This window comes from Anopheles arabiensis, chromosome 3 (assembly GCF_016920715.1).
Source record: "Anopheles arabiensis isolate DONGOLA chromosome 3, AaraD3, whole genome shotgun sequence".
NCBI classification, from domain to species: Eukaryota; Metazoa; Arthropoda; class Insecta; order Diptera; family Culicidae; genus Anopheles; species Anopheles arabiensis.
Window position 1 is genome coordinate 13,662,172 of NC_053518.1, and position 12,626 is coordinate 13,674,797.

A 12,626-nucleotide genomic window follows, 5' to 3' on the forward strand; every position below is an offset into this window, starting at 1 on the left:
ACGGTTGGTAATGCAAGACGAAGAAATTGCGATGGCTACCGGGTCGCGTGTTGCCAACGGAAAGCTGATGTCAGTTTAGAGCGCTTTCAAGAGAGGTCCGTTTTTAGTTGACCGGTTTAACGGTTGCGGTGAAGTGGTGAATTCAGAAAGGGAAATTAATCTTTTAAAAAAATGAGGTTTCCCAAGCGCCACAGATTTTCTCACTGGACTTCACTGGTTTGTGCTCAATAGATGGCGTTTTATAAAACTCATCATTATATTGGTTGTTGTCCTTTCCTTGCAATGTGTTTCGACATCTAATCATGGCCTTCTAACTTTTCCGGCAAAAATCTATGTGAATGGTCGTGTAGACAAATACGTGGGTATTTCTCAAATTCACTTTATTGATAATTTTGTTTAGTATTTAAGCAATCGTATCGCCATTCTAGTTCTAGCGATGCATAACTTCAATGCGAAACCAAGCTCTCAAAAGGAGGAAAGCTCCACTGTGTAGCTATGGAGACACAATGAGAAAAACAGATGTCGCCACCAGCTTTTATGCTAATTTTAGAATGCATGAGTCGTTTGCCGTCTGCTAAACGAAGTCTTTTTAGATTCCCTTTAAGTTAAGAGCTTGAGCCGTTTAGAACCAGTTCAGTGGTCGTTCAGTGGATTTGTGGTACTTGGGTAAGGACAACCATCGCTACTTAGATTCTACAACAATGTCGCCATATCCTCTTGTATTTTGAATTTCTTCTCTTTTCTGCCAGACTAATACTGACACCGGGAAGGAAACAGATCTCGAACCGGGGGGACGGGTTCTGTTCCGGATTCGGAGTTGGTATGATATCAGTAACTGGATAGAAATATTTTCAGTTTTATTTCCTGAACCAAAACAGGTTTGCTAGAAGTTTCAGAAATGGGGCTTTTAAGGGCTCGGTTGCAGGAATCGAGATAATCCCACAACTAGTTCCCGGATTTGGATAGGTTCGGGAGCAGTTTCGGAGTTTACGGGCTCTTCCAAATATCGTTTTTCCCGGTTAAAGCGATTAATATACAGTACATACAGCATTTACCAGTGAATAAAATGTCCCGACGAAGAAGAAATAAGCAAAGAATTAGCAACAAAACATAAAACAAAAAACATTTAAAATAAACCGTTAAACAAATGTGCGCCAGACTCCAACGTCGCGGAGTCACCCTGTGAATGTTTGCTGTTATCCAATGATAACAAAACAAACCGTTCCGAGTTTGACGTCTTCTGCGGAGAGTGGTGTTGTCAGCGAACGAACGCAATTTTGCACGGTTCCCCTCTTCTTTTTTATCAATAAATACAGAGTGCTGTTTCCGTGAAATAGTTGGCAAAAAGACACCCGTTGCACCGTTGCTGAGCAAGGGCTGGTGCAGGTATATTGCGCTTACAATGCACCGTACCGGACTGGTTGAGCGAACGAGCTGAAAAGAGAGTGGTGGTGTGGTGGTGCGCATCGCAAAACCAGTGCAACGCAATATATCAACACAGGCCAGGCGGCCACAGGACGACAACACGACGGAAAAAGTGAATGCACCGCATGCGGTGGTGGTGCTGGTGCAGGGAATTAAGGAGAGCAACAGATTTATCGTCGAAACAGGTAGTCATTATGGGTGGCGGTGGTGGGTGGTCGATTCGCGACTGGCTTTGCTGTGCGTTGTGTCTGCTGACGGTCGTGTCCATTCCATGGGCCGACTGTGGCCTTGACGAGGAACCGACGAAGGACGACCGACGGCGGTTAACGGCGGAAGCGTCCGAGCTGTCCGGCATCGAGAACTGTCCCCGCATGCTGCACTACGTGTTCGAAGGCTACGCACCAATCGGTAAGTGTCATTCCGGTGGTGTCGATCGATCAAGCATGCTGCGCCTTATTCTCAACTCAATCGTTCCTCTTTGCTTTCCCCATCCCATCGCAGGCAACAAAGATGCCGGCAACTTTACGGAAAACGCAAAGGCAACTACGCTGGAGGAGTGTGTGCGCGACTGCTGCCTGAAGGGGGCGAGCTGCCACACCGCGTTCATGTTCAACCACACGTGCTACCACGTGAAGTGCATCAGCAACGATTTGTGCCTTCCGGCGAAGAAGGAAACGTCCTCCGCGCTGCGCATGGTGCTGGTGAACCCGCTCGAGGACGGGCTGGCGGGCGAAGCGAGCAGCTGGTGGGAGGTGCTGAAGAAGGTGCAGGAAAAGCGGCTGCTAGCGAGTGGCGGGCCGGCCGCGGTAGCCGCGGCACCGGCCGTACGGCTGCCGGAAGACACGGACGGGGAGGACAATCTGTTCGGCAAGCTGGCGGAAATGTACAACCTGGCGAACGGCGGTGTCGCTAGGGCGCGCGGTGACGGGAAGTACGGACTGCCCGCGGTGGAGGACATGTACCGCGGGCCGTACAAATCGCTCGACTACGGTGCGCCGGGGGCCGGGTTTGAGAAGTACGCCAGCAACTACATCCGCGACCAGTACGACGAGGAGGCGGAGGAGAGCAAGTACTACACCGAGACGAAGGCGCTCGGTTCGATGCGACCGTGCGATGTGGCGCGCGAAGATTCCTGCCTGCGGAACGAGGTGTGTGTGCGGGTGGTGCCGAACCTGCGGCACGGTATCTGTACCTGCCCGGAAGGGTTCGAGCGCAACGAGAAGGAGGTGTGCCTGTCGAAGGACCAGCTGGCGGAGCAGCACCAGCAGCAAATTGTTCCTCAGATGCTATCCGCACAGAAGCTAACGATGGGCAATGGCGATACGGATGGCGAGCTGCCGCCGTCACCGGTGCGTTCGAGCACGACGAAAGAGCTGACCGTTTCCGTCGCCTCGAAGGACGTGCGGCTGCCGACGAACGAGGCAACGCTGTCGGCGTACGTCATACCGGACGAGAAGACGAGCGGAGACAGGTACAACTACCTGTGGACGCTGGTGTCGCAGCCGAAGGGGGACAGCAACAGCACGATAGCGGACCAGACGAAATCGATCGCCAAGCTTTCCGGGCTGGCGGAGGGGCTGTACCAGTTCAAGGTGACGGTGAGCGGCCAGAACGGCTCGTACGGCGAAGCGTTCATGAACATTACCGTGCTGCCGGAGCAGAAGATTAACAAACCACCGCACGCGGTCATCACGCCCGCCAATCAGCCCGTCCGGCTGCCCAACCACGAGGCGATCCTGGACGGGAGTGCGTCCAGCGACGACGCCAAGATCGTGCGCTGGCAGTGGGTGCTGGCACAGGGCCCGCTCGGCTATCAGCCCGAGCTGCCCGAGGTGAGCACGCTCCAGCTGAAGGATCTTACCATTGCCGGCAACTACACGTTCAACCTGACGGTGGTGGACGAGCAGGGGCTGAGCAACAGCACCACGGCCATCATCCAGGTGCTGAAGGAGATCGACTACCCGCCGGAAGCGAACGCGGGCAAGAACGAGATCCTCTACCTGCCGAACAACAACGTCACGCTGAACGGGTCGCTGAGCAAGGACGACAATGGGATCGTGGCGTGGGAGTGGACCAAGGTTAGCACGAACCAGTCGAAAGCGGTCGATATGCAAAACACGCGGACACCGTTTCTGCAGCTCTCCAACCTGGAGGAGGGTGTGTACGCGTTCGAGCTGAAGGTGACGGATGCGAAGAACCAAAGCTCCACCTCGATGGTGCACGTCTTTGTGAAGCCGCCCACCAACCGACCCCCGGTGGCGAAGGCGGGCACGAACGGAACGACGATCTATCTGCCCCAAACCTGGGCGGTGCTGAATGGGAGCGAGTCGAGTGATGATATTAAAATTGTCGCCTATAGTTGGCAGCAGATTTCCGGCCCCAACACGGCGCTGATTGAGAGTGCAAACGCGTCGGTAAGTGTGGCCTGGACGGAGGTCATTAGAAGAGTGGAATTTTAACATTAGGTCTTTTACACTTGTTTTTTAGATAGCGAATGCCACCGCGATGACGATAGGGGACTACGTGTTTGAGCTGACCGTGTCGGACGAGGCGAACAACAATGCGAGCGATCGGGTGCGCATTACCGTGGTGCAGGAGAAGAACACACCCCCGGTGGCCAATGCTGGAGGCGATCAAACGGTTACACTGCCCACCAATGTGCTGGTGCTGAACGGAAGCCAGTCGCGCGATGATCTGGGCATTGTGCGGTACAGTTGGACGCGCGAACCGAGCAGTTTGGCACTGGGGACCATCATCGATGGCAGTGATAACAAGCCGGCTTTGATGGTAAGTGGTGTTTGCAGTGGGGTGGAAGTACCAAAGTACCAATTGAAGAGCTATATTTTTTTCACAATAGTTAACAAACATCGTTACCGGGCGGTACGTGTTTAAACTGACCGTGTACGACGGGCAAGGACTTTCCGCATCCGACACCGTGAGCATCATCGTTCGGCCCGATCCGCTGCTGATGAGCTTGGTAGAGGTAACGATTACCACCGAAGCGACCGTGCTGACGGCGGCCGAGCTTGATTCGATCGAGCAAAAGCTTACCCTGCTGATCGGTGACAACATGGCGAAATTGCACGTGCGAGAGCTGAAGGTGGAACCCCGCACGGGACAGGTGGTGATTGTGTTTTACGTGGAGAAACAATACGGCCTTGAGGTACGGGGGTACTTTTGAACGGCGAATGACGCACAGAGCAGTAATGTAACCTTCCCGTTTCCGTAGGATAAAGACAAACCGCAGCTAATGCCGGCGCTCGAGGTGGAGCGAATATTGAAGGAAAAGTTTTGGCGCGACTACACCATACTGGGCACGTCGGTGGTCGGCATACGGACCACCGTCTGCCAGAACGATTGCTCCGGCCACGGTGTGTGCAATGCGGAGACGCGAGAATGCATCTGCCAAAGCTTCTGGATGCCGGACATTTTCTACTTCTGGGGTATTGCCGAGGCCAACTGTGGTATGTATATGAGCAGGCCCGGGAAGGGAAAGGTGCTTTGGAAGCAACCGAACCGCAACTATATATTTTTTTGTCTCCTCCGCAATAGATTGGTCCATACTTTACGTGATTGTTGGTGTGCTGATTGTGTTTTTTGTCCTGTCCGGCATCTGCTGGGGTATTACGTGCCTTTGCCGACGGTCGGCCAAACCGCGCACGCGACCAAAGCCCCAAAAGTATTCACTTTTGCAAACGCACGACGAGGAATTGCCTTCATGTGAGTAATATTTTTTATTTTTCTTAAATACATTTTTCGACTTATATTAAGTTAATTTTGCATTAGACTTTTATGTACACCACTGTACTGGGGTTTATCTAATTTGAAAATAAGAATTTTTGTGTATGGTGTCTATCCTTAGAAAGCCAACAGGATTTTTTTTTCTTTAGAGAGTAGCGTTACAATTCAAAATTCTCATTAAACTAACATATCAGTATGATAATCTCTTTACATTATTGTTCTAATGTCTATAATACAGCAATTATCCGCAATACGCGATACTTGATATACAGGCGGTCCCCGAGATACACGGTTTATGGGGACCGAAAACGGCCGCAAAATACCGCGTATCTCGGATTTCCGCGTAAGTCGAATCTCGTGATTTCCAGCTACAATATCACTAATATTCGAGTAATTTTGCAAGTAGGGGGCGGTTTTAGTCACTTTATGAATTATTTGATATGATTCTGACTGAATATAACAGTTTTAAACCTTTTGAAATAGTTTTTAACATTCGATCGAACGGGAAATTATGTGGCAATTTACAATTGATGTGTCAAATCAGTACAATTTGCTCAAAGAATTGTCAAATTTAGAAAACCGCGTATCTCCGAATCCGCGTATGAGAGGTACCGTGTATCTCGGGGACCGCCTGTATTGTGCTCGGTCCCGTGCGATAGCGTATATCGGATAATGACTGTACTATAAATTGAGAGCGGCATCATATCAATATAATATAACTATATCAATGTACCAATATCGCTCCAGCAAAATTATGTTCGTAATGTTTCTAATTTTTATTGTTTTAAAATTAAAATTTCCTATTGAATCAAACTTACGCACCGCACTGTACGCCGTGCCATCGCGCAAAGCCTTACAAATGCTGGCCAACATGTGTATCCGTCAGTCCAGCTGGGCGTACGCTGTCAAAAGGGTGAAAGATGAAGAACAGCATAAGGGGGAAAAATAATGCCGGCTGTGTTAATGCTGATTCGGAGAAAAATAACTTTCAATAGTGTTTGCAATTCGGTTGAAACTGCTTTGCATTGCATCTCGTTGTATGTAATGGGATAGAAGGAGCATTATATTCTCTACCGAAATGTACTAATGCTGTAATGCGTGCGTGTTTGAAGGGAATAGGGATCAGCGATGCGTAAGGGTCGCGAAAGGGCATGGTGTGGATTGGTAAAGCATCGCTAGCACAGCATGTCGTGCGTTGGTGTGGTGGGAAGGAAAAAGCGTTGTGAGGTACTCTGATCTCTCTTCAGTTGTCGAATAAATCTTTCGCCTTTTACTAAAGATTTCCGTGGAGAGGGATACTCTAATGAGTCTAAACTGAATTTTTGTCGTCTCGACCCCATCAGGGGTTGAGCCCTAATTTTATATACAAAATTAGAATAAAGAAGGAGATTGAAAGATATATATTTAGTGTACAGATGATTTCGCTCTTAATACTATTAATGATTATTGTTTAAATCGAGCACAAGTCGAATGTTGGATGATTATTCAATTGATGAAATTTCACTTAAGTCTGATTGTGACTTGCATTTTAAATTTATAACGTTGCTTTTTTACTTTAATAACTATTGAACAATTCAATGTAAACGGTGAAATCAACAATTAAATATCTATTTTACCTCCTTGTTACAGTTAATCGCGCGGGAACCACCATTTCCGACAGCGAAACCGACTCGGACGTGCTGTTCGAGAGCCGCTCGCGACAGAACGGACTCTTGCCGGGACGGTCCGGCAACGGTGGGCTACCGAACGGCGAGCTACGAAACGGAGCCGGCGGTCACCCGAAGTACGGTGTAACGCGTCTAGGACGACGCATCAAAGCTTAAACAGTAAGATAGGACAAACAAAAAAGGAGACGATAACAACTGTACCAGTGCCACCCCAGTGCTGGGGGAGGGGGAAGCAAAAGGGGAAGGGTGTGCAACCTTAACAACCGCGAGAGGAGGCGGAGGGTTATATGCAACTAGTCGGAAGAAATTTCTTTACCAAATACGTTCCTAATGTGCTTGTAGTGATTTTTTGATGTACACGTGTAACGATATGATTGATTTAATGCGCTTTGAGCAAAGAAAACACACATCACAACGTTCTTTCCATTCCATTTCTCTAAACTATTCGTTTAGATACGCACTTTCTTCTTTTGCATTCCTATATAAAGCTTTATGATATACTTTCCCTAACAAAAGAAAATACCCCAAAAGCGCACTGTAAGCAGTAAGTTATTATTGTAACAACCAATGTGATTCAAAAGCCATCGAAGTAATGAACAGAAATTGCTTGCTAAAATTAGGCAAACCATGCAAAAGAACGATCGAACACTATTGAGGCGAAAAACGGTGGCAAGGAAGCTCCGTTCCTTATTGGTGGTGTAAAGTTTGCATTTACGTACTATTCGATTCGAACAAGGTGCATTTGACATTAGTTCTACCAGTAGCCATGGTAACCCACGGGGGTGTCACGCCTGCCGGCACGATGGAAGGTTTTGCTTATGAGTGTTGTGTGATGTTTTCGTTTAGATGTTACCCTCCCAGCATACAAATATTCCGTACTACTACCAATTAGTGAAAAAGAAAGACGAACAAACAAAAAACGCACATATTGTACGACGAGAAAGGAGGAGATATAGAAAAGTATTAAACAAGTAAGAAATAACCACGCGTCTACCACCCGTACTGAATCGGGGCTGTGAGCAAGGTGCGCAAAATACGGTAAAAACAGAACAGAAATGATCAATGATGATGATGATGGCGACTGGGTGACTGGGTTGACTGGGACGCTTCAAAAGCTTTATGAGCATTTGAGCAAGTATCACTGAGCAGGCGGGGCAGATCAGAACATCAGAGTAGGGCTCTTGCAAAGGGTAGGGGGCAGTATTAATGTTGCACTCGCCCGAAAGGGCACCCGAAGAACCAGGGCATAATGTACTTATGAGCGCCACCGGATTTCGTCTTTTCTGTCTGTGTATGTGTGTGTCATCTCGACGGAGAGTGTGGTGCGATAGAGTGGAAAATACATTCAGAATACAAAGCGAAATGAGGCGATTGAATTGTGAAGAATGTGATAATATTACAACATTTCTGGTTAGAAACTAGAAGATATCGCAGAAAACTCGCAAACAGTTGTAATGTCAGGTCTGCATGAAGGAAGATCACGGTGTATGCAATGATGGAAAATTAAACTTAACCTTCGATTGTGTTGGTAAGACACAGCAAAACATTGATGAACATTGTTTAATAGAGAAATTCTCTCTTTACAGGAGTATGATTGACCGATGTGAAAGAAAAGAGGTCTTCTGGAATGATTTGAGCGATATAGATGATAGTGGGACATCCAAAGCATTAGAATCCCACAGATTGGCATCTAACGGTCGGCCAATACATACAATCGGATACTCGTGCAGCTTATGATAACATGAACGTGATAAGACTTACACAGTCTCGCTGGTCTGTATAGGCATCCTCCGGATAAGATTCAATAGGTAAGTTGCATAAAAACCACTCCCAAATCCCCCAAAACCTATCCCACAACAGTCCTTAACAAGTAATAAACAGATTTGATTAGATTTAGGCTAAACTTAGCGATACACGGGACATACGGGCGGGCAGATCAAGTTTAAAATGAATCCAATTTGCTACGCTGCTTCCTCGTGCTTTTTTTTTGCATAATTTTGTTCGTGCTCTTGCCCTCATTTTGGAATCACTATTTAAACTGTTAACTGTTAATTGATGTAATTATCAGCGATTTCGGGCTGCCGCTCGATGCAACCTTACACTTCAAATAGACAAAGCAAACAAATCGAAGCTGTCTAGCCTAGCCCCACCCTCCTCCGCATCGAACCATTCATATATTCAATTGTTCACGTTCAATTAGCATAGTTTAATGCTGAAAAACTGGTGCTGTGTCTGACTAGAGGAGGGTGTTCATAGATGCACACGATAATGTTCAAGGTTAGCCATATAATCTGATGGATGCATACGTGTGGAATGGCTTGCAATGGGGAGATGATTGGCATATGCCTGTACGACCTTATTACAACGAACCACCTATGCGCTGTCTCCGTCTGCGTATCAATGTCGGCCCGCGTCATGAACCGGATCAAATTTATACGTAACGTTCTATTACTGCGCTCCATTACGACGTATCGATTATTGACATCGTTTCGGCAGGCAAGCTTCCTATGTTTAAGTTCCTTTTGGTGTGAAAGACACAACGTTTTATGGATTCTGATGATGATCATGCTATTTGGAATGTGCGTTTGGGAAGAGCTGCGTGTCCTTGTGAGGTATCGAAATGTGATGTAATGTTACAAATCAATGTTTCCGCACGTTTTGTTTATCTCTTTTTTTGTGTTGTTTACTTTACTGGTGTTTTGTTTGGTGGTTGTTGTCAAATTACGTCATTTTTTTCAATTTTTTGCTACGATTGTTTTTGATTGCTTTTCTGAATCTGTATTAGATTTTTCCTAAACTCTGTTTTTTAATACCAATAGAATAGCGATATTTAATCTTTTATCTTAAAATTAATGATGGTATGTGCTACTTGGCGGAGTATAAACTTTGACGGTTTAGCAAAAAGTTTGTAATGTTTGCATTAAGTAATGATCATATTATTTGAAATTTTCATGTTTCATTATATTATTGTTAACCTAGACATAATATTTAAAAATGTGTTAAAACCATAAAACTATGTTTATGTTCTTTTATGGGACGCAGTACAACGTTCTGGCTTACCTAAAAAATAGTATATTATGAAAAAATACATAAAAGTATATAATTAATTTTAAAAATCATATTTATTTAAATATTTTTAGTTGCTTTATGGGTTTGCTGATGATCTACTACATGATTTACAATACAATTTCTAAGTATTTGTTACATATATTCCTTTGATGATACCATAAAAAGAAAAATAAAGTGTTCCAAGTTATTAATTTCGAATAAATATGACCTCAATCGAACGATCCACATAACGCTAACGCTAGTTTGATGTTTTAACATGCACGACCTAAACCTAAAAGCAATTTCAAGGGCGGTAATTTTTCGTGCAAGAATATTTAGGTTTCAGTTTTGTTTTTAAATAGTGACGTAACTGCACTTGCCAGTTTGGCAGCCTGCTGTTTGACCTATTTTCTTTTGGTGTACCCAAAGGGACAGAATGTGTATGTGACACTGTATGCAAAGCGAGCAAAGTTCAGCAATTTTTGGAAGCGGATTTGGAAGCTACACTGTCCCTTATACAAAGATGTAGTCATTATTAGGCTCCAAACCCTCTGCACAAACACATTTACCTCATTCATGGTGGATCGTTACGCTTTTGTATAGAAAAGATCCCATCTCTCTGTGTGTGTGTGTTTGCTTATTTGTATATTGGTGTCTTTGTGTTGGTATACCTTTTTTTTTGGGGGGGTACAAGTTATACCTTTCTTGACCTTCGCGCGATCTGACCTGTATCGCTGCGCGATCACCGTTTGAAGGGAGCAGAAGATCGTCCGGCGGTTGTTACGCGGGTTGCTGCTGCTGGCACGATGCCAAACAGCGCTCGGTGTTACTCTTCGATCTGATCATCGCTACCCACCACCACCACCATGATCGACACACGCTCTTTGTTTTCATGCATAATAAAGCGAAGGAGGACGCACTGGTTTTGTGCGAAGCTGTGGCCAAACACACGCTCTTCTACCACTTCTACTACGCCCCGCTAAAACCCATCGCTTGGTTCGGTTCACGTGCGCCAAATGCGTTCGGTTGTTGTTGTTCTTTCGTCTTGCTCTAGCGCAACATAAATTACATCATCGTCACAACAGTTTATAAAAGCAGCTTGGGGAACGGGGAACAACCCGAATGTGTGACGCCCAAACGTGTGCGTACGGATTTAGGACAGGGGGGGTTTGGGAAAGGGAAAGGGAAATACGCGTACACACACATACACGAAACGCGCGTGGCAAGCGAATGTTTGAGACTTTATTAATACGTGCTTCGTGTCAATCCACCAAACGGCGGCGCAAAATCATTTTCCTGCGCTTTTGGGGATTGAGATTTAATGTGTTTATTTATCGATAAACCCTTCGCCTTGCCCTGTAATCGTGATAGCGTTTGATAGGCAATGGGAATTGTGTAATATTCACTGAAATGTTACTCGAGAGATACTCGAAATTTTGAATGGTAAACACAATTTCTTCGAAACATTCTATAATAGTCGCATCAATTTTTATTGTCATTGCTAAAATTTTGCTACAATTTCATAGTTGGGTTGCATTAGGTATTTTACTTGCCTGTTGATTCCGATCGTCTAAAATTGCTCAAGCTGTTACACTAGTTTTCGGGACAATTTTCAATGCGAACAGCATTATTGAACAGTCTCGAGATGTTTTTCAACCAAAGAGCTGTCACACATATATGACAACTGTCGAAAAACATCTCGCAAGCGTTTAATATTGTCGTTCGTGTTAAACATTGACCCGGAAACGGTGTTTCTTCACTTACCTCTCTCCAAGCCATGGTTTGTTATCCTACTTTCTGCTGAAGAAAGTATGAAATAAGACGAACAGTAGTATTTTTGTTTTAAATTTTATTATTTCCATCGAATTATACTCACTATTTTTAAAAGAAACACAAGAAAATTAGGATTTTTAACTTCAAACACGTACAAAATCACGTAGTGTACGAGTTGGATAGAAAATGGAATTTGATTGGTATACATCGGGACTTGATATCTTTTGCAACAATATCTAAAGTGATATGAATGGTAAAATGATTAAAAAATATATTATTATCAATATTTTTGTTCGCTAGATGGATATTGGTAAATTTTTGTCTAATCACAATAAAGCGTAACAATGACATACAAAAGTAATTTAATTTAATGTGCTCATTAATTCCAGTTAATTCCTAATTTATTAAAAAACAACTAAAAGTATTATTAAAAGTAAATTAGTAATTAAAAATGATCAAAAACATACAACACAGGTAACACGTAGAACACGTGACGTAGGTAGCACGTCAGTTAATTCGCAAGGGACAATAATAAGTTAATATTGCGCCCTTTCTGCACAATATGTAACTTATACAGAGGTTTTGCCCGAAAAAGTTGCTTATTTCTACAACCCAGAAAGATCAAAAGATTCTTACTTGCAAGGGAAAACTACCGCAAATGTGCACCGCATTTTCTGTCCCGCGTCCGGACCGAACAAACAAATAGTAAACACATTGGTAGTACTTTTTTTCAATCAAAACTCTGTGTACACCTTTCTATATACTGTCGCTAAAAATACGGTGTCGAACCGGTCGTGCGTATTGAGTGATTGGCCACGGGCCTAAGAGCGCCCACGTTACTAGGGACGCTCGCCACTGGCCGCCCTTGTTAACACTTGCGCGCGCGTTTTTCCCGCGTTTATGTGTGTTCGTGTGCATTGCGCCCCATAAGAAAACTCGCGCGTCATAACAACGCGCGCCACCCCTTGCTGT

At 45.0% G+C, this 12,626-nt stretch overlaps 1 protein-coding gene and 1 non-coding gene across 2 annotated transcripts; both read left to right on the plus strand.

The window, feature by feature from the left end:
• Positions 1-1,238: 1,238 nt before the first annotated feature.
• Positions 1,239-8,196, plus strand: LOC120902241 (dyslexia-associated protein KIAA0319-like protein). Its single transcript, XM_040310814.1, has 7 exons — positions 1,239-1,833; positions 1,927-3,839; positions 3,913-4,212; positions 4,283-4,588; positions 4,655-4,889; positions 4,978-5,145; positions 6,796-8,196. The coding sequence occupies exons 1-7, from the start codon at positions 1,542-1,544 to the stop codon at positions 6,987-6,989; spliced, it is 3,408 nt and encodes a 1,135-aa protein (XP_040166748.1). The 5' UTR covers positions 1,239-1,541; the 3' UTR covers positions 6,990-8,196.
• Positions 6,394-6,515, plus strand: LOC120905262. Its single transcript, XR_005739896.1, has one exon. It is a non-coding gene; the product is annotated as a U5 spliceosomal RNA (small nuclear RNA).
• Positions 8,197-12,626: the final 4,430 nt, after the last annotated feature.

What these genes read in the sequence shown, in the direction of transcription:
- LOC120902241 (XM_040310814.1), top strand. Translation starts at nt 1,542, where the DNA reads ATGCACCGCATGCGGTGGTGGTGCTGGTGCAGGGAATTAAGGAGAGCA. An exon ending in CGAAGGCTACGCACCAATCG is followed by an intron (nt 1,834 to 1,926) that starts GTAAGTGTCATT and finishes ATCCCATCGCAG; the next exon opens with GCAACAAAGATGCCGGCAAC. An exon ending in TATTGCCGAGGCCAACTGTG is followed by an intron (nt 4,890 to 4,977) that starts GTATGTATATGA and finishes CCTCCGCAATAG; the next exon opens with ATTGGTCCATACTTTACGTG.